Here is a 26363-nt window from a genome sequence, read left to right as displayed (position 1 = left end):
TCTGAAAGTTATGGACCTCAGTGTCTGCTCTTTTCCTCACATGATGGCAATAAAGGGTTAACAAAAGCACTTTTCCTGCCTGCTTTAAGACTCGGCACAGACGTTCCCCCGAATAACCAAAAATCTGTGTAAAAATTAGGTTATTTAATGTGTCATTTACTGTCTCCTCCAGGGTTAGAAGAGCTAAGGAAAGCTACCTGCAGTAATTATCCTTGAAAAGCAATCAGGTGGAGAGGAATGTGGCAATCGACCTCCTCTACAGCTCTAACAATCATTTTACTCTAATACATATGGTAAGTCAACGGAGTGGTGGAGGAAAGGGGGACGGTGGAAAAGGTAATAGATTATTATCCTTGGTGAACAATGCAAACATTGTCAGTTGTGGAAGCAAGCCTCTGTAAGTTGGGTTATATAATCCCAGCAGCAGCAGCAACGCCAGCCCACGGACAAGAGGTAATGTCATCTCCTTTGGCCAAGTCAACCTGTCACCTCTGATTGAGACTGTCACAGACAGTGCCACATATTTCTTATTTTCAGCTTCATTAGGGAAGTAGGGCAGCTTCATGACAGTAGGGTGTTTGAAGCACATTACCAGACAGCCATAACTGAATAAATGAAAACAAATTAGGCACAGCGTGAGGCATTTGGGAGAGATGAAACCCTTTCACAGCTGAGATAGATACTCTTACAACCAACTTGCGTGTGTGAACCAAGCTAAGACACAGACCTGGGCTCTGAGCTGTTGTACACTGATATCAATCTAGACTAAAGACCAGATAAGCTTGCTCTTGACACTGCCACTAGCGTGACACTGGAACCTGGTCCGTGGCCTCTGTGCAGGTCCGTTGATACTCTATGGTCTCCAAGAAGTCACAGGAAAGGGACAACCTCCCAAAAGATGGCAGTTGCATGCTCAGCGGTGTCTGGGTTGATAAGAAGAGGCTTGGTCTCTTTGGGAAGACTGATATTTCTTTTGAGCTGTGCTTAAGAACACCCAGGTCCAAAATAATCTTCCTTTCCTAAGCCTGTAGCACCTTGGGTCCTTATTGAGGTGGGGCTGGGGCAGGTGAAGGTGTCACTCTCACTGGTAGTGCAGTAGCTCCTCCCAGCGAATGGGCTGGGAAAACACCTCCCGCTCCAGCCAGAGTTCATAGGAGTAGTGGAAGTCCTTGGGGAGCTCCAGCCGCTGACCCAGCACGCTCTGCAGGCAGTTGTCCACCGGCGCAAACTCCGAGTCTTGAGGTTTGTCGTATCTCCGGCTATTGAAGGCTTCGATGTTGGCTCTCAGGGTGCATTCTTCAGCCTGGAAATCCCATGGTCTTGCATCGATATCTACGTTGAAGAAGAAAAAGGACCAAAGTATTGTGGAAAAAAATAACTGATGAGGTTTGAGCAAAAGAAAGGATGAATATTTTGCAGCAACCACTGAATTGACCAGAGTATTAGCCAATCAGTTATTCCTAATCAATTCCCATTATGTATGCATTTTAATTTAAGGTATTTAAATGAAATATGTTAACATTGCTTGTAAATTAAGCAGAGTTAGAAAGCTTCCTATAGAAATGCAGTTATTTCTGCTCTGCAGCATGCTTTAAGGACTCTCTATAATTACCACACTCCAGTTTTTTTCAGAAAGGCCCCACCACTTTTACTGAAAATCTCTGCAAATGTCTGAAGTAGAGATCAAAATTTAATGCATATAACTAAAACCTGGCGAGCTTATTAAGAGCTACTGAAAACAAAGGTTTTTAAAATTTGGACAAATGTAACTATGAATGATGTTGAAAGGCTGATAACTGGCTGTAATAACCACAATATTTTAAACATGTAATATTATGTAAACATGTAACATGGAAAAAAAAAATTACTTTGAAAGTTGGACTTTATGAGCTCTAATTCTATATGGAATAGTCATTCGCCCCGTAAAGGTTCAGTAAATTCATTGGCAAAGCTCAGCAGTGCTCAAGGGAGGGAAAGGTCCAAGCAGGGTATCAATCCAGATATACAAAGATAAAAATAAACGCTCCGGGAAAAACCCTTCCAGATCGTGTCTCTGAAAGCCAGGTGTTTCCCTGGCACACTGTCCAGGTCAAGATGCAGTCTCTGCTAAGTAGTGAATTGTGCAATCAAGTGTTGCATTATGTTGCTGATTAACTCTTTTGGGTGCAGTGGGACACACACAAAAATTTCTCCTTTGCATCTGTCTTAAAATTGCATTATTCTCACTATTGCCATGCAAATTCACTTGTTACAGCAAACCCTTACTCCAGGGTAGGTGATGTAGGTAGTCTCCTGCTGTTTTGCAGCATGTAGTGCTCAAGATATTTAAGTCACACAATGCAGGCAGTATCCCATAGCTGTATCCCGTTAGTGGCATAAAGAAGCTCAGCTGCCGTATTCAATCCCCCAGGGAAAAATCAGCATGCTGAGAAAGGCAGCGACAGGATAGAAATCCCCGTAAAAGAAAGGACGTCCCCAGTTTTCCAGCCTTCCTGCTCCTTTGTTTTTGGGGGAACTCCCTCCACTAGCCCTAAAGTGAAATTAAAAATAGCAATTCTAGTTTTTGGTTCTTCTGAATTAGTGTCATAATGGTACCAGGACTATCAAAAGCATAACAAGTCTTCAAAAATAGATTATATCTTTTAAGGTTGAAGTTGAACACCCCAACATAATTATAATGCCTTTCTCCCTCATAAAAAGTTAAGATGTTAGGCTTTTACTTCTTGCCCTGTTTTCTTTTGAAACAGGAATGCTACACACTTTTTTTCCTTAATGCTCGTTAAGGAGAAAATACATGCAGAGCAAAAATTTAGGTCTGTGTTAATAAGGCAAAAAGATACTTCAATACTTTCTCTTCTTGTCCTAAGCTTTGGTCAGTTGTTGCAGCAACTGGGTGTTCTTACAAAGGAATAAGAGTATGTGGTTTGATGCATCCCATGGATTAATATAAGAGGAACAGCAGAAACTTCATGACATCCCTCAAAAAATATAGATTTAGACACAGAAGAGCTGTTTAAACAGACCAGCACATCTGGTCTGTTCTTCAGCTTAAGGATTCAGAGCATCTGCACCGCCAGGCTGTAAGCACTGTTGTTTCTGAGGAGTGCGCTGCAGAGCTATCAGTCAGTTTTTCACTCCACGGCCATCCTCAGCACGCAGATTTGGTGTGGATACTGGGACAGCTTACTGCCTCGATGGCGAAGGTGATTTGGGAGTGCAAAAGCACAGGCCTGGGCTTGGTGGAAACTCTTGTCTTGGAGACTGTCGTGGTTTAACCCCAGCCGGTGACTAAGCCCCACAGAGCCACTCGCTTGCTCCCCTCCAGTGGGGCAGAGGAAGAGAATTGGAAGGGTAAAAGTGAGAAAACTCGTGGGTTGAGATAAAGACAGTTTAAGAGGTAAAGCAAAAGCCGCACATGCAAGCAAAGCAGAACAAGGAATCCATTCACCACTCCCCATCTGCAGGCGGGTGTTCAGCCATCTCCAGGGAAGCAGGGCTTCATCAACATGACAGTTACTTGGGAAGACAAACGCCATCATTCCAAACATCACCCCCTTCCTTCTTCTTCCCCCAGCTTTATATACTGGGCGTGCCATTGTATGGTATGGAGTATCCCTTTGGCCAGCCTGGGTCAGCTGTCCCGGCTGTGTCCCCTCCCAGCTTCCCGTGCACCCCCAGCTTGCTCGCTGGCAGGCCAGCATGAGGAGATGGATGGTCTTTGACTGCTTAGCAACAACTAAAAACATCAGTGTGTTATCAGCATTATTTTTCATCCCAAATACAAAACACAGCACTATACCAGCTATCAGGAAGAAAAGTAACTATATCCCAGCTGAAACCGGCACAGAAACCCAAGCTGACCACGTCCCATCCTGATCTGATTATTCCCACCTTTCCTCATGCAATCAATTTGTTCCCTCCTGATGGTGCTGAACAGAGCCTTAAAGCTTCTGAAAAAAGTACCCAATAATGACCCAAACAACTTTATGGGATTGTAAAAGGTCATAGGACAAAATATGTCAAACCCCTTGTGTGTTGATTTCAACTGTGCACGCCGAGAGGATGTTTCCCTGGCAGTACTCACCATTGCCGTAAGCCCAGTCATCGTTCATGCGGTGCCGCACCTTCTGGTAAATGGCAGACATGGTTTTCATGTTGCTCTTTCTCCACTGGCGCCCCAGGTATTTGGTCTGGATTTTCAACAGTTTGAGAACGTACAGCTGCATCATGGCCTGCTTCACCTTCAGAGCTCGTTTCAGTATTGGAGCTGACTTAAAGACTACCAGCATCTGCCAAAAAATCAACACAACTTAATGCAATGTGTTCAAGAAAGCAACACGAGTGCTGTCTGTGCAGTGCAGCTTTGGGCACTAATACCTGGGCCACATATGGTACAAACCCCAAGCAGGTAGAACAGGAGTGTTCAACATAACCAACACTTGCTGCAGGGGGCTTAAGGGTCATGGAAATAAGCATTATTTGCAGAAGAAAAAGTATTTCTGCATTTAAGGCTCAATCTGTGAAAGAAAAATGAGCAACTTATGAAGCAGCAGAAGACCCAGCACTGCCAGGAGAAACTCTCAGCAGCAAGGCTGGGCTGAAGCCATGTGCCATAGAGCTGGGGACACACTTGAGGTGCAACGCTGGCAGCCCACGGCAGGTCTCAGGGAGATGGGACATCACCTTACCATTGTCCTCGAGTGTTTCCACTTGGTCAACTTGTTGAGGATCCTCAGCAAGTTAATGCAGGAGAATAAATTTCTCCAGCAGAACTGGTTGTTGTCTCCAGCTTCCTGCAAAGCAGAGAAGGAAAAGCGTAAGTCTAATGGCAGTGTTCAAGAGCACAGCCACAGAGATATCCTTGTGCAGAAAGTATTTTTACTATCTGCGCAAGTCTTATTTCCGATCAAGAGTGAGCAGTGGAGCTACCTCCTCGCTTGGGTTGTCATGCTACTGAGAAACCAACAGATTCTGGGGAAAACTGTTCTGAAAGACTCAGATGTAATCAGTGTTTTGATTTGCATTTAGGGTTGGAGTAAGAGCTAAGATAAATTACATTATTCTGTCATGGGAAATATATATTGTGGTAGATATGTATTCATTGTTTACATTCAGAGAGCAAATTACAGCCTAGTGATCACTACTGCTTAGAAAACAGTTTTTGTTAATTATATAAATTAATTCACAAATTACCACATGTTTAGAGGACATATTACAGACAAATAAAAGGAAATCACATAGCAAGGCAGGATGACAAACAGCAGCATTTGTATCAGGAGGACAAAACTTTTCTGTAACAAAGATCCTCTCCAGCTTAAGTGCAGCTGATATATTTTTTTAAATACTAGCTAAATGTAAGCACCCCCAGCACTAGCTTGCCTGTGGCACATTTGAGCAGTAATTCCACCACTACAGTAACTTGCTTTATGTTTGAACAGCACTGAGCACAGCAGAAGTGTCCCACAAATAACCTATTTGGGGGTGAGAACAGAAACGAGTGCTGCTTAATTTATAAGCCACTTACAGCAAGCTACAGCCTTCACAACACATGGTAAAAACTGCAGCCTGGTGCATGATCCAGGTTCTGGGCATCTTTGGGAGGAGTTCGGGGATGACCCTAGGGAGCCCCTTCTGTCAGAGTGTCTAACCCAGTTTTGAAACTAGATTTACCCAAGAAAATCCCACCAGCATAATACATTTGTTCTTAAAAGCAAGCACCAAACCTATCATTTCAGTAAGCTGGTAAAATGCTATCGTATGCATAACTTTTAGAGGCCAACAAGAAAGTGCTTCTGCCTTATTTTATTTTTGGGATTTGGTCAAAGCCACTCTGAGCAAATGCACTTTTCTGCCAGTAGAGGCTACGTCTGTGCTGGAGGCTCCTGCGCACACAGCAGAGCTCACACGGCAGAGCGCAGAGGTGTGATGTCACCAAGATGTCACCGAGGCCCTCGCAGGTGCTGTGTGCATCTCTGGGGTGCCAGCTCAGAAGCAGTGCCCATGCAGTTTCATATCGGTGCCCGGTCCTAATCTACTCTCTCTGCACCAAAAAGATCCCAGTAGGATAAACTAATACCCATTTCATAGCTGGATTTATTTTTGTCGCCAGTGTGATGTCTCTATAGCTTCAAGTAAGTGAGAGTCTTTCCATCAGTTTTATAGAAGGTGGAAACAGGCTAAACAGACTTTAATCCCCCTTTCACCCCTGTCTCCTGTTACCGTCCCCATTGCACCACAACACGGTGCAGCAGGATCCTCTGCAGCCCCCTCCCCAAACATGGGGAGCTAGAGAGGAGCGACAGCCCTGTGACAGGAGAGGGGAGACAGGGACTGGCAAGGAATCGAAGAGCCTGTCCCACAACAGGAGGGGTGAAGCCCCTGCTACCTCATTGGGACTGCAGCCACTCCTGATTTACAGTGTGTGGGGACAGTTATCCCACAGCCAAAGGGTCCCTCCTCGTTCTGGTTTTCCACAGAAGTAAACCAAACACACACAATCCTGTGTTCAACCCACTGAAAGAATAATCATCTGTTATATCTGCTAAGAAATGCGTTGCGGCTGGGATGTTAAAATCAGTGCATCGGAATATTAAAAAAAAAAAAAGCTAAAACAACTCATAAAATATTGGCTGAAGAAACAGAGATATGTGCACAAGCGTATGCCTCAAGTATCAGGGCATGTTTAATTTCTGTTAAATCCTTACATTCATGGGTACCCTCCCAAAGACAAACACGCATGGTAAAATTCAAGCTGTTTTCTGCATATTTTCTAATTAAATTAGTCTCCCATGAGGCTAACATCCATGTCTGCTGGAGGAAAGCAATGAGGCACTGTTGTTTGATGCAACAGCTCCCAGACTGGGGCCAGACTCTACTGGGAAAGCATAACTGGGAGTATTTTCCCTGAAAGTTCCGTCTTCTACAGCTATGAAGCTTGGCATGAGTATCAGGATTAGCATGAGCCAGTGGAGCGCTCAGCGACATGTCACTAGATGTCCCCATCGGGCCAGGATATGGTCGGTGGGAGTCTGGCAGCGCTGGGCGGGCACCGAGCCTGGCCAGGACACTCAGCCATCAGCAAGTAGCCCATGAACAAAATGGGACTGATCCCTTTGATAAGGGGGGAGGTGATGTCCAGGATTTGTCACCCCGAGAAGGCACCCAAAAGGAGGCAAGAAGCGCTGGTGGAAAGGCACGTGGGACAACGGTGGAGGACCAAGCCAGCATGCCAGCCACGTGTGACTATCCCACACCCACCCAAACATGCTCCACAGCAGGTTTTTATATAAATTTGATCTGGCATAATCAACTCACATCAGCAATATGCATCGCAATGGCACATCAGAAATGCCGTGGCTACAGATCCAGTAAAACCAGTTTGGCTGTCCTGGCTGACCACAGCCTTGGAGGGATTCATGAGCAACTTTGGCTCATAGAAACTAGGGAAAATCTTTCACTTTATTTTGATGTCAATGATTTTTAACCTTAACCTGATTTCAACTGGTGACAATTATTTTTAACCTTTACACAGCTAAGGAAAGCAACATAGGCTTAAGATTTTAGCAGCCAGGCAACATGAGATCATCCCTGCCCAAACTGGTTTTGGTCAGGCTCCTTCTTAGTGATTTCTGTGTCATTTAGGGTCTCCCTCCCTCTGACCCCCCTCCCTATTAACCCCAAAGCTTGTCCCTGCTCTGTGCCCTGTCCAAGTCCAACTTACTCTGCATTTGAATTATTGCAGTTATGAACCTGCCAGCATTAACGTCTCATCTGTAGTCTGTATATTCACACAGCCCATCACGCTGGCCGGTCTCCATAATACTCAGGCTCCTCTCCGTAGGGAATTTGGTGCATTCCTTAATCTACCGGCCTTTTAAGAAGCACGAGCGCCCAGAGAAATTTAAACCTGGGAGGCAACAGCCTCTGGGCAAATCCTTTTCAAAAGCAGGCTCTCTTGTTTGGAAAAGTGTGAGGGAAAACTCTAAACCCAACTAATTTTGTGGGGTGCACAATGCCAGCAGAGCCTCCTCCCCACCTCCCCATAGCTGACAGCAAGTCAGAATAGCGATGGGAGGAATTTTCAAGTCTGGAGGGGAAAAAAAAAAGTGTAATTTTGGGAAGGTTGGTGGCACAGAAAAAGAAGACAGAAAAAAGAATACAAAAATCCTTCCTCACCCTCTTGCATACAGCTATACTGGTTACAAGGACCCTTTCTGTGCTGCTTACCAGGCTTTCTGCAGTGAGCTCGGGTAAATCATAGACTGTACAATGCGGGTAATCCAGGACAGAGATGCTGTGGAAGACAGGACAGAAGGGACTCGTTAAGAACCAGGTAAATATGAAAGCAACTTTTTAAGACCATCTATGTGATTATGGCCAGCAATCCGTAACGTCTTCCTTCCCTGCGCCTGGGGTTTGAATTGCAATGGCAGCGCTGCCTTATGCAGCAAGTACTTTGGGTGGGTAGCAATCCCATCCCCAGTGAGCCACGCTGGGCGCATGAACCAGCCCACAGGCAGTGCCATGCGGACGTGCCTCCCTCCTGCATTGCCGACTGCACAGGCGGCATCCGAACGGGCTCCCGGCCTCACCGCTGCCTCGCCTCTCAGCTTGATGGAGCACGCCGATTCCTCTTGGCTCCGTAAGCGCATCCTGAGTGCATGAATAGGAAAGGACTCGAAGGATTTGGATCCATTAAGACATGGCTGATTAGTTATTCATATGCATATTTTAGAAAAGAAAAAAACCCCACCCAAACCAGATCTTAGGTTAAAATGGAGACATCTGATGACCAGCAAGAAAATTAATAATGAGGGCATCAGGTCTTTCAGAGCCCTCCAGGTCTATTGCCTTTGTAAAAGTAGCCAATTAAAAAAAAGAAAAAGTATATATGTATATATAATACATGTATACATACACGCACACACACTGATGCTATCTGTGCCCTGAAATGTGCACCATTCTAAAATGAACCATGCACTATCACACAGCTTCTGTTCTTGTGTTCCCCCTTATTTGCTATTTTTTGGTTTTTAATTCAGGAGCTGAGCGACAAGTTGCCTTGTAACAATCACTGAGTCAGAGGCAATCCAGGATGAGACCCAAGGTCAGGAGATCCCCTAAAACAGGCTTTGTGTAAAGCGTTTGCCTAGGAAGGGGCCAAAGACCACAAGGACAGATGCTCCTCGCTGGCTCCTACACATCATGACCTTAAAACTGGAAGTGCTGTGCAGATACAAGCAAGAGAGCTCAGAGGGAGCCAGCTCGGGACCAGGAGCCCTCTGGCTCATTAGACGCAAGTCGTCAGTATACTGGCATCGCTTCTGATATTTCCCATTGCAGCATCAGTGGACTGGTTGGGTTGGACTAGATGACCTTTAGAGGTCCCTTCCAACACAAACTGTCCTGTGATTCTATGACTTGGGTCCACACATCTGAACGTGACAAAACCCCACAATCCTTTCTGCAGGGCAGCGCCCGATGTTATTCACCACTATCTGACAAACCATACTCTGGCCTGGACAGAACAGCTAAACCTCCCTGGATCAGAGCATCCAGCTGCAAACCCCACCTCATTTCACAGGAGCGTATCCTGCCTGTGAAACCTCCATCAGAAAGCAGAGGAGGGAGCTAAGTGCTCCTGGGCTATGTTTCCTCCTCACTTATGTGGCTTTAAAGCACAGGACCAAAAGTGGAAATGCTTACCAGCAAGAGAATTAATATATCACTTTCCATTTTTCCATGCGTGCCTTCTCACACGTATGTATACAACCATACATGCAGGAGACAGACCAGCTTACACACGTGGCTCAAAAGCAATGAAAAGAGCATAAAAAAGCAATAAAAAGGATCTTTTCATCGTTCCAACAGTAATACCCCTGAGGTGCTCCCTTCCTCAGGGAAATCCTACCCCGTCCTACTGAGTTGTGAAAGAGTTGTGCTCTCTCAGTTCTTAATGCAGTAGTCCAGCCAGTCCCTGTACAGACTCAAAATGGGGCTAGTGTCTTCCTCAAATCAGAAGTAAAGGGCAGTGACAACTACACAAAACCTAAAGAAGTCAGGAAAGCTGAATTATAGCTATAAATAGTGGAAAAGACCTAGAAGACTCTACCCCATCTAGCCTTTTTGAAGCTGTGGCCCACAGATGCCTGGTGGCACTGGACTGCTTTCCAGGAGTCCATGTAAAGATGAAAAGAAGCCTACTGTCAGCAAGGGAGACAGGTCGAGGTGTATTTTAGTAGTCCAGTGAGAGATTGGAAACCCACGATCCAGTTCTCCTCATTAAACAGTAGGGATTTGCTCCCCTCCAGCATATTCCTGTAGTAGAGAGCGTACTGTCCCAAAGCCATGCTAGGGACCAGAGGTCACTTGGTCCCACCACATATTCACGTGTTAGGGTTCCTCATGCACAAAGCCTCCCTGCTCCATCATCTCTCTCTTCCCCAGAAGCGGCTGTACCTGTTTTTGGCAGTGATATAAGACATGATGTTTTGGTTGAAGAACTTCAGGATCAGCGGGATGCAGTTGGCAAACACCAAATGTTGGGACACGTACTCAAACTGAGGAAGAGAAGTGAAATGGGTCAACGTTAGCTGGAACAACTGGGAGCATCACCTGGGAATGGAAACCCATTTCCAGCCAAAGCAAAGCGGTCTTGATGGTTTGCTCTAGACACCTCGTAGACCATCTTCCTCTTGCAAAAGTCTGCTGTATAAGGCTTGCATCATATATAGCAACTCCCACCAGCCATAGAGTGGACACACAAACTTTATGGCAGTAGTTTAGGAACAGCTGCACCTAATGACAGCAGTGTAGCTCTTCAAGATAAAAATCTGTGGCAAAACAGTATATGGGGAAGGAGGAGATGTAGCTATTACATGAGAAAATACAATAATTCCTGTTGCTGTCACTTGCTAATCCCAGTCCCTTTTCAAATTTTGACTGAAAAAAGTACCTTTACCTTCATATGTGCTTTTAATTTCTCCCCCCTTCTAAATGGTCTGGGTATGTACGGCTGCATAATACAACAAACTCCTACTGTCTTCTAAAGAGACAGACACAGATAGCAGCAATATCCTACCCTATTCCATCCTACCCTTGCTTCTCACGAACCTGCAACCAACATCCCCAATTTGAGAGCGAAGAAACAGTTTGTTCCCACAGGTCTCATCTCAGCCTGGTAGAAGCTGTCGATACTCGGTACGCCACAGACAACATGCCATCGCAATTCTTTCCAAGGGAGTAACTGGCAGTCCCCGCTAGCCAGGATCTGAGATGCTCTCACTGCTTTGAGCTGCCAGCAACTAGTATGTTACATAGGATTGGACTGAAGATAACGCTAGCTTGCTGAACTGCAATAATCTGATGGTAAGAAACTGTAAGAAACACCAAATCTCAACAGAACCAAGGCAAAAAAACCGAACATGATCTGTGTTGGTGTGCAGGTCTGTGCAGTTGCTGCCTCACTCATGCGGCAACCGGTGAGCACAAGGTGACCCCCAGCAGAGCCTAGACCAGCCACGCTCTCCACTACCCTCCGCTACCTCTGTCAATGCTGGAAGCATCAGCTCAGCCCCCACAGCAGTTTTTGGGATGGTCCCTGAGACCAGTTTTGGCACCGAAAGAAATTATGATGGCTCACCCAAAATCGGATACAAAAGCGGAATCAAGGAGGGCAAACCTCACAGCTTTCTCTAGATTTAGCATCAGACTGCAAGGATCCTTCTGCCATGGAGGAAGAAATGAGAGGAGCCGTTTTGGGGGTGAAGCAAGAAAAATTAGTGAAGGGACATGGGGAGACCCAGAGCAAATGTAGGATTATGAAAATGTGAGTTTGTTGTTTGGGGTTTTTTTTTCCATTTTATCCAATTGAATACATGGATTTATATTTATCCTCAGATAAATATCAGTGGGCTTCCTAACACAGATGGATTTGTACCATGTTGAAACCTTTAAAAGTAGAAAAAATAGTATTACAAAACACTAATTGTTTGACTTGCAGAATGGGTGGAGAACTGGGCCCAGGCCACAGCCTACATCAGTCCTTGGTGTTTTTTCAATCAAGGAACACCTTCATGTGGGTGCAGTTCGATTGGTGCCACGCAGATGAAACAAAAATCTAGGACCCAGACCTCCAGGCTCTGTTGAAACTGGAGCCCCAAGAACTTGATCCTGCCAAGGGACAGAGGACTAGATTAGTTGACCTCGTGAGGTCCTACCCAGCACTATTTCTGGCCGCTGGAGATGAGACAGAGCAAAAAAGGGTCTTGTCTAGCCCCCATCCCCTTCCCCCTTCTGCCATGGAGGTTCGTGCTTGTGATACCTCCTAAGTTTTAACCTGATCAGCCACAGCGTGAATTTTTCCAGAAGTCTGAAAACTCTTTCCATATGAGTGGAAACGATCCTGTCAAAACACAGTCAGAGATATATTGCAGACAGGTTATCCCTGCGTGAGTAACCCTATACAGATCCTGGCCCAGGCTAGGGTTCATCGCTACGTAAAAAGTGATCTGCAGCTCCTCACGGAAACCCTTCCTGGAGAAGTCTTTTAGGAGAGGGTCTTATCAAGACACACTGGCTTCAAGACCAGCTCAGCAATGGCCAACCCTTCTCTACACCCACCTGGTAGATGTGGTTCAGCTTGAAGTGCTTGAGGAGCAGCAGCAGCAAAGCCGAGATGCTCTTCACGATGATCTCTTTGTGTCTGTTCACATCTATCCCCAGTTTCATGCTCTGAAGAACAGTGATGCTGGATTTCAGGGAAAGAAGGCAACAGCACAGTGGGTATGGGAGCAAGGAGGACTAAGGGACTGTTGAGTTCATAATTCATCTGGACAGGCTCTACAGAAACAGGGACCTTCACTTCCCCCTGGGAATCCCATTTCTACCCTCTCCTGCCTGGTGACACCAAAGTGCATTAAAAAAATGGAAAAAGCAGCTGATTGCCCTCCACCAGCAATCCTGGGGGAGTGGTGTGAAGGACACCTGCCATATGCTCACACATCTTTATGATTTGTGTCAATTAGCATGATTTTATGGCTTGTGTCACTTAGCTAGCAGAGCACAGTGGCTGCCAACTGCGCTAAAATTGTTACGTTCCTGAAAAAACAGCATAACTTCCTTGGCTTTCACCCCTCTGCCCTGGTGGCAACAGTAGCTTGCACCTATCCAAAGAGACATACCCAAATCTGGAGCTCCCCAAAACCTATTGGCAAACCCCAACCCTCCTGCTCCGTCCAAGACTTCATGGCAAAGCTGGGATGCCTGGTGGCCACCTTCTCAGGGACTTACGGCATCTCTTCAGGCAACACGTCTGCCAGGATGTTGATGGAGTCAGTCTTGGCTTTGGAGGTAGGCGCTGCAGCAAGGAGGATCTTCAGCAAAGCTATCTGCAGGGGAGGACAGGCATGGAAGGATGCTCCCAGGAAGGGGCCTTCCTTCCTTCTCCTTCACTTGCTGAAACTGGACAACTTCAAGCCAAGTCTACAGGATTTCACCAGCCCAAGCTCCACTCACTGTGATGGACTGCCTGCGCCAAGGCTTGACCTCTCCTTTTACACCCTGGACAGACAGGCCAAGTATGGGGAGCATGGCAGCTCTGTTTTAACATTAACTTAAGGCATCATGAGCACCTGAGCTCTAGTAGTATGGATAAAATAAAGCAAGGTACATCAGGTGCTTAATGCATTTAACTCTGTCTCTCCCTATGGACATAGTGCGCCTGACCCAATTAACATCTTAACGTAGCTGAATTTCAGGACACTCATTGTATTCCTCTGGGAATCTCTTGGGGCCATGGGAAGGCTGCAAGGGATGTCCCTGTAAGGAAGGTCATAACCTACAGACTTTCCACAGTTTGAATAGTGTTGAGCACACAGCCAGGCTGGCAGAGACCTGCAGGCGTTACCACCTGGTTCGTGGAGCCATCTAAAGCATGATGATGGTTTAGTTTGGTTCCTGGCCCAGCAAGCCATCACACTTGGAGATCAGCGTGGTATTGTAGTGGAAAGTTAATCTCAGCAAGAAGGACAAAGGCTCAAGGGACCAGTGAAGTTCCTAAGTTGCTTCTTGACGTCAGAAGTGAAGGTGCCTGCACCAGTACACAATGACTTGTTGGTAATTACTACAGCTCATGCAGCTCAAGAGGTGACACAGGGCCATCCCCTACCAGTTCCCCTTGATGTCCAGAGGGCAGGAGCCAGTTTTGAGCTCCCACCAATGTGCAGGACTTTGTTCTTGTTCCAAATCCTCCGCACACATCCTATTTTCCAACCACTGACCTGTCTCCAAGCGTTTGACTGTGCCCCTGGGTATCTGCACCCCTTGATCCTCTGAACCCCTCCTCTTGGGCTGTACTTTCCACCCAACTCTGCCCTGGATTCCCACCAAAATCTCACCATTCACTGAACACACCCCAGTGGCCCTGTGTTGAGCTCTGCAGCCCACAGATTGGCACCACTCCCCACTCAAAAGTTCTTCTTAAAAGTAAAGAAAGACGGGCTTACCATGTACTGGGGGAGATTGTACAACATTGCTCGATACAAGACCTCACAAGGGGTTTCTTGGACTTCCTCTTCCCCCTAGCACAGAGGAACATTAAAAACAAGAGAAAATTAAGTATTTCCAGTCCACACACGAGATATGTCAGTCACCTCCATAAAATCCAGCTTGAGGACTTAATGATGGACATAGCTGCATGCTGACTGCAGGAAGCTCCAGGCCTTTCTCCACTGCTATATTTGATCAAGATATGAACTTCCAGAAAAAAGAGCATCCAAGGTGTATCATAGGGATCACAGAGAATGTATGGATTTCTATGACACCTTGAAAGTCCTCCACACATCTGTCTAGTGATGGGGAGCAGCAGCTTCTTACCAGAGACATGGGGCACTTCTCCAGCTCCTCCTCGTTCTTGATCTGGATGTCTGAGATGGAAACGTACTTGTGCTGGCAAAATACACAGACAGGGGCAGAGCAATATCACAACTGAGGGATGAAACACGATCAGCAGTGACAACATTTGCTGATTTCAGTAATTTCTGAGTTAGGTATATAGGTCACAGCATGAGCTCATGGAGAGCTCATCTTTGTGTGGGACATCCCTCTGTCCCTGAAGCTCCTCACACATCATGCCTTTGATTATTTCCACCTACTCCTTCTAGGATGTCTCTGTAAGTAAATGTAGAGGGACAATTGCCTCCAAAAGGCAATCCAGACCTTAGATAGGGTCAATTGGCCTCACTCTACATGGAGCAATGCAGGAACCAAGGCTGGACATGCTTCCCCCTGGGAACAGCAGAGGTCTGGGCATGCATGTCCAAATCCAACTCTGAAAGTCTGTCACCTTCAAAGCACACAGAAAACACTTACCAGGACGCAACAATGCTATACCTTGGATAAAGGGAAAGTCCAAGCAGTGGACAATCTACTTGGAAGTGCAAGGAGGAGGACTCAGTTTTCCTATTTTCTGTTGCCCCAATTCCTGCAAGATGCTCCATAAACTTTTCCATGACAATTAACAAGAAGGGGTCCTCTTACTCCCTCCAGTAACTGTGTTTCAGCCAGAGGTTAGACGTGAGGTTCCCACACAGCATGTGGACATCGAGCTCCTCTCAAGCTGTTCAGACCTTGACTGGATTTACCAGATTGACTCCCCAAGGCAGAGAGCGCATAGCTCAGACCGAACGTGTTGCTGTACATCAGCTGAAGAGGAGCAGAAGACTAAATACACATGAAACATTTACTGTGGGCTGACAGCATATATCTGAGGAACTTGAAACTTGTTGTAAGTGCCATATCACAAAGTTTATGTGTATGAGACTTGATGCCCTGGGATCCCCCTATGGCCTTAGTGATCTTTGCCAATTATTTCCCCACCCCCATGAGATCCCCACAGGTCCAGTCCCACCTCAGAGCATCTGCTGAGTGCCAGGGAGCAAAAATAGCAAGGGATGAGGTTAGACAAGCTGGATTGCTGCTCAGCAAGGCTTTCTGAGCTGCTTCACCCAAGCGCTGTGCATGGACCCACCATCTTACCTGCTTCAGTGTCTTCACACTTTCATGGATAGGCCGTGGTAGCCCTATCAGGGTTTCGGTGTCTCTGTGGGGAATGAAAGAAGGTAAGTATGAGGCTGGGAAGAACTGCGTTTAAACACTTCCATGTCACACAAGGTAAAAGAGGGAGCCTGTGGTCTACTTAATCTACTGAACACATCCCAGATGGGTCAGGAATTGGAAGAGGTTTTGGCATGAGCTGTCCACCCTCCCACCTCCTCCCCAGCACAGCCTGTACAAGAGAGGGGTGACATCAGGGTGAAAAATCGGGGTGAAATGAGATCTCTGCATGGAGCCAGCTGGAGCCCAGCACCGCACCTAAAAACAAATATACCCTGCTGGGTCTGTGCCAGGATGACTCTGCACCTGCAGCTTGATTTATTCACAAAGTGGGTAATTTGCTGTGGATACCAGATTTTCCCGACTCCCTCCCTCATTAAACCGGTCTCTGGCTTGGGCCAGGGGTCATTTATTCTGGGCTAGGTCTGATTTTTAATAGAAAGAGGTCCTTGGAGACCAGCATGTCCAAGAACATGTTTTTATAATGTCGAGTGCACTGCTGCAGCCCCAGTGAAATCCATCGCTGCTTCGCATCGTCCCGAGCATGCCTTAGACCAGTTGAGTTGAGAAAACCTGAGCTCTGTGGACATCTCCCACCAGTTAAATTGCATTGGTGGGAGCTACAGGACAGATTTTGTCGGATGTACACACGTAATACTCACTGTCCCAGTGTGAATCCGATGAATTTGTTCCTGCTTGCTTCCAGGAAATGCTCGATGTCTTTCTGTCTGATGGAGCAGCAGAGAAACCAAAACAAGGAGAAGGTTGGAAAACAGACACGTACCAGATCACAGCCTATGCTGCTCAGAACGGACAGCAATGGGGGACCAGCAAGAACCTTTGAGACTTCTAGGATTGATTTCTAGAGGTCTTGATAGCAGCTGGCTAGAGTTCCCATTTCTCTTCTTGGTTGGGACCAATGTGAACCAAAACCATTTGTATTTGCTGTGTAACTCCATGCAAGCGTGCAAATAAATGGAAAGGAGTTTTCTACGACCAGCACTTTTTTATTCACCTTCTCTGCTCCTAGCACATGCATCTTCAAGTAGCATCTGCTCACTTTGAGCGAACAAATGTTGTCTCTGCAGTCTGGCAGCACGCGTGCTGCTACAAGAGAGCAAGCTGACGTCTTGCCCACCATGGGCATCTTTCATGAGAACTGGTCAGGGTCTCAGCACTACAGGTAGGACATGTACCACGGGCCAAGGCTCTCACAGGCACAAAGAAACCCAGCTGGATTTCCAGGCACCAGCCAAGAAAAACAAGGGGCATTTGTTTCTGAAGCTAAGTGTGTTAAGCTACGTGGCGTACAATGGCACTGTGTGTGCAGAGACCCATGTGGGAAACCAGTTCTTGCCGTGTCACTGAGAGGAGTGCTCTGGATAGACACACTTAACGCTGTCACTGCTCCCACATCGAAAAAAGGTATTTGCTCCTGTGTTTTAAAGATACTGGATTAAATCCAGGCTTCAGAACAACAGCAAAAAACACACATGGATTAGAGGGATGGGGACAGAGGATTTGACCCTTTTTTCCTAACCTTCCCCCATATGTGTAGCAGAACTGGTCTTAGGAAGGGAAGGCACCAACTTCTTTATCCTCAGGTGTTTTTCTCCAATTTCTCACCTTAGAGCAAGGCCACTCAAGAAGGCTTTATTTGGCAACACAGGAGTCCCACTCGACATGCAAGAGGTGATGTTATTAACCAGTTCTCAAGATAATTATTCTGAGACCTTGCCCTACCAAGATCCATTGGTGCCAGCTGGGAAAGCTGACCCTGCTCCCAGCCCATGGTCCCTGCTCCCACAGTGCTCCAGTGCAAGCCTCCTTCCCAATACAACCTGGGATTTCCAAAATGGGATTGCCACTTATTGGCCAAGCTTGGCCACACTTGGTTTGTAAAGCCTGGGGAAGGGCTCAGCTAAACTCAGTCCCAAAAGGACCAACTGAGACAAAAAAAGAAGTGGCATCACTTCGGTTCAACTTGCCAGAGGCCCACAAACTTGCCGCAGGCTGACGTTCAGCCTGGAATGAACTCCAGGACAGGCAGCTGGTAGGACTGGGGAGGATGGCAATGAAACTAGATCATTTTACCTGACTTTGGGGGCCCAGGGAAGCCCTTTGGGGAATGACACCCTTTCAATAGGTGGGCGCTGAGCAGGCATCGCGGGGATAATCATGTCCCGCTCCATCAGGTCTAGTTCCCCCTCGATCCCGCTGTCCACGTCATCATTCTCCTCCTCATCAACGCCTGCTTCGTCATTCTTGAAGGGGTCTCGCTCATTGTAGATATCCAAACTGTCTTGCTTCACCAGGGGCTGCAGCAGAAGGGGAAGGAGAAATTCAAGTCACTCCACGGATTTCATTTCCCACCCAGCTGCTGGCACCAAACCTCTCCATCCTGGAAGCATCAAGCTCCCAGGCGTTCCTCAGGTGAGGATTTCCCTCCTAGCTCTTGCCACCAAAGCCTGGACAAGGAACAACCCCCTCTGTACCTCTAGCCTTGCCGCTCTAGGAGGTGTGACCCCATTTTCCATCTTAACTTTTGCAGCTACCATCCAACATCTCTCCCCCAGCCAGAAAGGCGTTTTCATCCTCTGATCATAACACAACAACTCCAAGAGCAGAGCTAAAAAAAGAGGAGCTTGCTGTAAGCAGTTTGCTACTCGGTGCTTATCAGCCCTTTGCCATAGGGTCAGGATGTCCTCTCACTTCCTCTGGATCAAGTGCATCACGGGGCTGATCTGCCGCAACTGAAATTGGTGTGTGAAAAGCTGGACATGAGCCGGCAATGTGCGCTCGCAGCCCAGAAGCCAACCGTGTCCTGGGCTGCACCCAAAGCCGTGTGGCCAGCAGGGCGAGGGAGGGGATTCTGCCCCTCTGCCCCGCTCTGGGGAGACCCCCCTGCAGTGCTGCGTCCAGCTCTGGAGCCCTCGGCACAGGAGAGACACGGACCTGCTGGAGCGGGGCCGGAGGAGGCCCCAGCAACGCTCCGAGGGCTGGAACAGCTCTGCTGGGAGGACAGGCTGGGAGAGCTGGGGGGGTTCAGCCTGGAGCAGAGAAGGCTCCGGGGAGACCTTACTGCAGCTGCCGGGGCTGAGAGGGGCTGAGGAGAAAGGTGGGGACAGACTTTTTAGCAGGGCCTGTAGCGACAGGACAAGAGGTGATGGTTCTAAACTGAAAGAGGGCAGATTTAGACTAGATCTAAGGAAGAAATGTTTCACAACGAGGGTGGTGAACCCCTGGCCCAGGTTGCCCAGAGAGGTGGTTGATGCCCCATCCCTGGGAACATCCCAGGTCAGGTTGGATGGGGCTCTGAGCAACCTGCTCTAGTTGAAGATGTCCCTGCTTATGGCAGGGGGTTGGACTAGATGGCCTTGAAAGGTCCCTTCCAACCCAAACCATGTAGTGATTCTATGAAACCGGAAAATGCATGAGCCCTTGCAGCAGAAGGGAAATGCGCTCCTGAGCACAGTCTGGTGAACAGATGATGGCCCCCATTGGAAAACCATCCTGGGCCATGTGCCAGGAGGATGAGCCCGCTCTTACCCGCCGGCTGCGGTGACCACGCTTCTGCTGCTGCTGCTCCATGAGCTCAATGGAGTAGGTGGGAGGGGATGCGGCACGCATGCTGCGCATCACCTGGATGCTGTCCTCAGGCAAGGGCGGCAGTCCCAGCTCCTCCCGCTTCCTCATCTTCATCGCCTGCAGGGCTTCAAACCCACCCAGCGTGAACTAGGGGCCAACAAGAGCGGTGAGAAAGTGGGGAGCAGACATCTGACCTAGACTGCATGGCTCTCCTGGGCTTCCAGGGGAGCAGCAGGTTGAGGCCATCAAACTGGAGAGTTGAGGATGAAGACACCACGTCACTGGTTTGTTCTCCAGACTTCTCCCCCACCCCATGTCCTCCGCGTAGCTCAGCCCACCCTCATCCCAGAAGAAACTGTTTGCTTTCTGTCAGCTTCCGCTGCCATCCTAAATAACGTCGTTATGGTTGGATTGCATAGTGGAGAACATCCAGGCTGCATCAGAACTATTCCCAAAATGATCAGTTTCTGGAGAAAGAAAGGGTATGCACCCACCAGAAGCACCTTCCAGAGCAGGAGTAGGACCTTCTTCATGGGAAAGTGTGGAGCATGGCCACTGCAGAACTTGGTCACCATCATGAAGAGCAGAAGAGCAAATGGCTCTTCAGTGTGCACAGGGAAACCTGGTGGAGAGAGGGACCAGGAGCAGGTTCAGTGCAGATCCCCCGTCCCCGAGGTCTCCCCGCCGGTCCAGCACAACGAAGGGACCTCATTAGGGCACAGTGAACTTTGTGTCTCACTCAGCTCCATCCTGAAGGTCTCCCGGCAGGTTTTCCACTCAGGGGGATCCGCCTCCTGCTCCACACGGATGTTCTCCACCATCAGGTACATGACACTGAGCAGCACCCTGCCGGGACAGCACAGCAGGCAGGTGACATTGCCAGCCAGAGCCACTTTGTCCCCAGAGGCTCCTCCACAGCCTCCACCCAATGTGCTGGGGGGGCCCAGCGGGGGTACCTGAGCTCTGTGCTGTCAGCCAGCGAGATGGCCGGCTTCCTCAGGGCGCTGCTGCAGGCTTGGCTGTTGCTGCAGGGAAGGGGACAAGCTCAGCACCAGCCACCAGGCATGGGCTGCTCCTCACCCCAACACCCAGCCTACGTCTGCAGTGGTGGAAACGCTGTGCTTGGGGCCGTGCCGTGGCTGCGGCACCTCCCTGGTCCTTGGTGAGGAGGAGGAGGAGGAAGGAGAAAGAAGAAGAGGGCAAGGATGATAGGTACAAAGATGATGAAGAAGAGGAGGGTGAGGAGGATGGGAAGAAAGAAGATGAAGAGGAGGGTGAGAAGAAAGAGTAAGAAGAAGAAGAGGACAAGAAGGGTGAGGAGGGCAAGGGCAGTGTGGGTTGTCTCACTCAATCTCCATGTTGAGGAGCTCCAGGAATGCGGTGAAGGTTCCCAATCGGTACAGGAGGAAGCTGTTGTGCCGAGACCAGTGCAGGACATTGCCTTCATTATCACAGTCTCCAAAGACACCTGGAAAGGCCCAAAGGGAGGCAATGGTTAGGCGGGAGCTGCTTTTGAACCCCTGGAGCACACGGGACCATCCTGGGAAGGAGCTTCACTGCACCAACTTGGCACAACCCCAAGAGAAGTTTTCTCCCAAGACCTCATGCTGAAGCCAGGCAGTGGATATGTGGCCGCATCCAGACGTAGGGCATGTGGTCCTTACCCTGTGCCAGGTAGAGGATGGCCCGTGCTACTTTGAGCCGCTTGTCCCTGTTGACCACCTCCAGCCCATCCAGCAGGTGCATTACATAGGCCTTCTGCTGAGCCCCATCCAGCTCCAGCCACCTCTTGCCCTGCACTGGAAAGGGGACATGACAACAAGCTGGGTGCCTCCCTGGGGGGTCCCGCTCTCGCCCAGGAGGGCTGCCCCAAGCCCCAGGGTGCTGAGCCCAGAGCTGGTACCTTGAGCATGAAAATCCTCCTCGAAGCATCTCCTGTTGGTGCTGAGCTCAGGCTCCTCAGTGTAGCTGTACAGCTCTGATGGAGAAAGGGGTCAGCAGGGACCTGGAGGGGTTTCACCCTCCTCGTTGCCAAATTCCTTGTGGGACTCCGAAGGATCCCTGTGCACCCGAGGAGACATGGGGCAGAGACCTAAACTTATCCCTGAGCTCTTCTGCAGCTCCAAGAGGCATCTTGGAGGCACCCAAAGGTACCAAATCCATCATTTCCATCCCCGTGTCTGGGCTGGGCTGTTCCCACGCTCCTGCCCACAGCGACGGTGCTGAAGCTGCATTTGCAATTTCGTAAGGGCTTTTTGGGGAGTAATTTTCTGTCCCGGTTAAGCCCGTTTGCAAAGAGAGAGGCTGCAGGAACACCGGAGCAAGACCTGCACCGATTTCACACCCAGCAGCTCGGATATTTTGGGACCTGCAAATAGGACCTGGACTTGGAGGGGCACGATGTTGTGCCTGTTCCTATATAATTCCTACCTGTTCCTATAGAATTCCTATAGGTCCTACAGCACCACGGGGGACTGAAACGCTCCTGCAAGGGAGGAGGAAGGATCCCTCGAAGAAAAAATGTGCTTTAGCCAAGTCAGCTCGTGCAGCTGAGACACACAGAGCTAAAAATAGCCCCTTTGCTAGTTGAGATACCCTCGGGACCCCGAGGGCTATGGGGCAGAGGCAGCCAGAGTCGCTGCACAGCAGGAAGATACGGGACAAGGACTCAACCCATTGTGACACCCGCGATAAAGGGTGACACTTCCCAGCCTGGGCTGTGCCACCGGGCACGCCACCCGTCCTCCCACCGCCTGCATGCCTGTCATCGTGTCCCAGATAACTCGGAGCATGGGGTAATCCCTGTGCCCCCACGCGTCCCTTTTGTTTGTCCCTGGAGAGCGGGTGGTTCTCTATTAATAAATCCCTCTTGCTCTATTACCGCAAGGATGATACCATCGCTATCCATCCCCCATCCCGCTCGCCCAACTTCCCAAGGGATTTTTTTTCCCCCCCTGCCCGGCAGACGCCTATTAATAGCAATGCAGCACCCAAACGCCGCTTCACCTGCTAACTCGGTGCCATGGCTGTCAGCATCCCCGTATTCGAACTCCAGGTTGGGGCAATCCACCGAGCCCTGCGGAGAACGTGTTGGGGTTAGCGGAGGGGCTGGCACATCCCCATGGATATTTCGGGAGGCAGGATGGCTGCCAGTGCTCTCAGCCTTTGCATTAAAGCTCCTCCAGCCGCCGGAGCAGCGACTCATGCACAGATGATCTTGACACAGGTCTCCAGAGCTTGAGCGGGACATCTGCGCAAGGCTACTTAAAATACAGGGCAAATTTGGAAGGCGAGCGTAAAAAGAGTATTTCTCAAGTCCTGGGGAAAGCAGAGGCAGGACCCAAAGCGCCAGTGAATATTTGATGCCTTTCAGAGCCCCACATAGGCTTAAAAACAAAGTCTGGGGCTGGTTTGAATCAAAGGTTCCCAGGAGGATGCAACCCCCCTGTGCTTTGTCCTCAGCGTCCCAGATCCGACAGCTTTCGGGGTCGAGCTTTGCCCTTTTGAAGCCTGTAGGGTTGTGGATCTCCCCCCTCCTCCCCTGTGGATGAGGAACTGGAGCATGAAACTTCGCCAGAGGATTACGGCAGGGCAGGGAATGGGCGGCTGCAGCCGGACAACGCAACGCCAGCATCGCGCTGCCATGCCCCGCAGAGGGAACACATGAATGGATAATCAACTAAATTAACATAATTTCTCGTTTGGAGTCCCGGCATCCCTTCTCGGCAGCCAGGCTGGAACTGATGCGCATCGTCACGATTAATATTGATGACCCCGGAGAATGCACGGCTCCAGGCTGAGCCTGACTTGCTCAGAAACGCTGGTTTCTCACCCAATTTTTGCAGCCAAGATAATCGGGGTGGTTCAGGGACCTAAAGCCGACGAAGAATTCGGCAAAGCGCGTGCTGCACTAATCTGCTTTGCGAGGCTGAGCCAGCGGAGAAAAGCAAACCCCAAATTCACAGGCAGGGCTTGGGGGCTATGACTCGGGCACTGTACCCCAGGGAAGAGGGACCCTTTTTTGGGTCAGCCGTTCCCAGGGAGCCCCTTGACCCACAGCTCCTCGGCAGGGAAGCGAGGTCTTCCTGTCCTCTGCTCATGGGGGTCCCGCAGTGGCTTTATGGTGGCTGGGGACACAGGTCCCGGGCTGGATCTGGGTGACCCCAGCCTGGTCCTGCTTTCCCAGCCTGGCACCCACGAAGCTGGACAGGGCAGAGCAGCAGCGTCGACGCAGCCCAGGGTGGGGTTAGAGGTTTCGTTATTTGGGCAAGAGGGGTGAAGGGTGGCGGAGGGGACTGTGGCCGCCAGACCCTAGCAGCGGGGGGTGTCAGGGGGTACCTGGAGGCGGGGAGGGGGGAGCCCAGGGCCCAGCTGGGATCCCAAAACCTTAGTGCCAGCTCTGGGAGTGGAGCGGGGGCGGCGTGGCAGTGCCGGGGACAGCCTCCCTGGGGATCCCCAGTCTGGACTGGGCTCCCCAAACCCCGCAGGAACCCCAACCCCCTGGCCAAGGACACCTTCCCCCGCCCCCCGCCCAAGCAGCGGCCAGGAGAAGGAGCCCAGGGGAGCTGGCACTGCCGCCCCCCGCCCTTACCTCGGACTCCTTCCGCTGGCTCCTGAAGAGCTCCCGGCTCTTGGGCTGGGGCTGGGGCTGGGCCGGCCGAGCCCTGCCCGGGGCCGGGGCCGGGGCCGGGGCCGCGCCGCCGGCCGCCTCCATGCGCTGCGCCCCTCTGCAGCGCCGCCGAGCACGTGGGGGCCGGCCCCCGCGCCCCGCCCCGACACGCTCCTCGCCGCGCCCATTGGTCCGCCGCTTCCCGGGGCGGGGCCGGAGGATACACCCCCGGACTGCCATTGGTCGGGGGGCGGGGCCAGAAGGGCCTCGGGCTCGGCGTGGGGGGGCCCCTCGGGGTGGTGGGTGCTGGGAACGGCGGGTGCCGGGGGGGGCGTGGGGTGTGCCTGGGGGTGGCAGGTTTTGGGGGGCCATGGGGTGCCCCGGGGGGGATGATGAGGTGCCCCTGGGATGCTGGGAGCAAGACAGGCTCGGGGGGCGGTTGTGACGGTGTCCCTGCTGGTGACAGGGGTGTCCCTGAGGATACGGGGTGTCCCCGGGGCCGAGGGGCTGGGGAGCAGGGGGGTGCTGGCGGCGGTAGGAGGTGCCCGTGGGGCTAATGGTGGCGCGGGGGGGTGGCCATGGGGGTAACGGGGTGCCGGGTCCTGCTGGCAGCTGCCCCGCGGCAGGCGGGGGCCAAGGGTCCCGTGCCCCAGGCAGCCCCACAGCATCACGCGTGGAGTCGGGAGTCCAAACCCCCAGGGCCACAATTTCGGTTAAAAGCAGCTCCCGGGGTCCTGGAAACCAGGGCTGGCAGGGATCGGGATCTCCCCTCCCCGCTCCTCTCCTCCCTCCCTCTCCACCCAATATTTTGGGGGGTGGCGGTTGTTTTCGGGGGTGACCACGCAGGGAGGTGCTGGAGGTCTCGGTGCCACTCGTGTCCAAGCCTCGTGCCCCGGCCGCTGGAAAAACAGCGTCTTTATGCCACCCCGGCAGCGTTCGCAGTTCTGCAGCGGAGAGGCCGCAGGTCGGGAGCAGAAGAGATAACGGGATTTTTCCGGCCCCGCTCATCCCACTTTCCCCAAGGACAAGAGCCAAAACAGCCGCCCGGAACCCAAACAGCCCCGGCTGCCCCAAGGACGCGCGGCCGCCGGAGCAGCTTTCCAGCCACGTTTTATACGGCAGCGGTGAGCACTCGGGGCTACGGCACGGCACCCCCATCCCCACCCCAGGGCACCACCATCCCTCACCCCCTCGCTGGGCCCCCCGGCCCCCCAGAATTCCCCGTCTGCTCCTGCCAGTCCCGAGAGACGCTCCGGAGAAGCTGAGTTTTCCAATGTTTTATTTGTGTTTTGAGATTACAGAGTCTTTATTGCTGATCTAATACAATCACTCAGACATTAATATTTAAAACATTCTTTTGAAAATGTTACATTTGCAAAGTTTTCATTGCCTCACTGCAGGCTGATGACAGGTTTTGTCTTATTATTTCTAAAGTTCAGAACAGAATTAACTTCCTTATACAATTTTGCTGGTGTTACCTAAATCTCCTTTTTCCTAATTCTTTAAAAATGTGTTACATTAAAAAAAAAAAACCCAAACATTACACGTTTAATTTAGAGATGATCACAGAATATGATTTCAGATTGATTAGGAGAAAGCCAAGCAAGCAAAAAAGCTTACAGGAGAAGCAGAATGACGTGGAGAAGAGCTTTAAAAATCGAGATGGGAAAAGCCAGTTGGGATTTTATTATTATTTTTTTCTTTTTCTCCTATCTACCCAGAAGGTAAAACGGGCTTAAAAATCGGCACAAAGGAATTCACAGATGAGGACAGCACCGCCGTATGCTGCACAAGCGACGGATACGGGGGAGGTAAGCGACTGCGTGAGCTGTACCGAAGGGTCACGCGGACGGAGAGGGATTTTCCTGGGGCAGAAGCCGCTGCATTTGGACACCTATTTTCCAAAAGCTGCTCTGCTCAACGTGACCCCACAACTGCGTTCCACCACGAGAGCAGGATTTCACGCTGTGCGTTTGCAGAGAACAATAGAAATTCCGGGGTTCACTGGTTGATGCAGACCAAGGTACTCCAGCACGGGGAAAGACCCCAACGT

At 50.2% G+C, this 26363-nt stretch overlaps 1 protein-coding gene across 1 annotated transcript; it reads right to left on the bottom strand.

Moving 5' to 3' along the window:
- Positions 1–1081: 1081 nt before the first annotated feature.
- On the bottom strand, positions 1082–24522 carry STRIP2 (striatin interacting protein 2; the record flags this gene model as incomplete). Its single annotated transcript, XM_082014019.1, has 21 exons — positions 24293–24522; positions 22708–22777; positions 21605–21679; positions 21366–21500; positions 21049–21169; positions 20658–20726; positions 20441–20547; positions 20196–20323; positions 19663–19848; positions 18208–18431; positions 16776–16841; positions 16036–16099; positions 14875–14946; positions 14505–14579; positions 13291–13388; positions 12622–12748; positions 10459–10559; positions 8227–8293; positions 4689–4793; positions 4085–4289; positions 1082–1332 (listed from the first exon to the last, which is right to left on the bottom strand). The coding sequence occupies exons 1-21, from the start codon at positions 24413–24415 to the stop codon at positions 1082–1084; spliced, it is 2469 nt and encodes an 822-aa protein (XP_081870145.1). The 5' UTR covers positions 24416–24522.
- Positions 24523–26363: the final 1841 nt, after the last annotated feature.

The sequence above is a fragment of the Phaethon aethereus genome (genome assembly GCF_964289735.1).
Source record: "Phaethon aethereus genome assembly, chromosome: 1".
NCBI lineage: Eukaryota > Metazoa > Chordata > Aves > Phaethontiformes > Phaethontidae > Phaethon > Phaethon aethereus.
The sequence above is the reverse complement of the archived record's forward strand: the minus strand, read 5'-3'. Positions and strand labels throughout refer to the sequence as shown.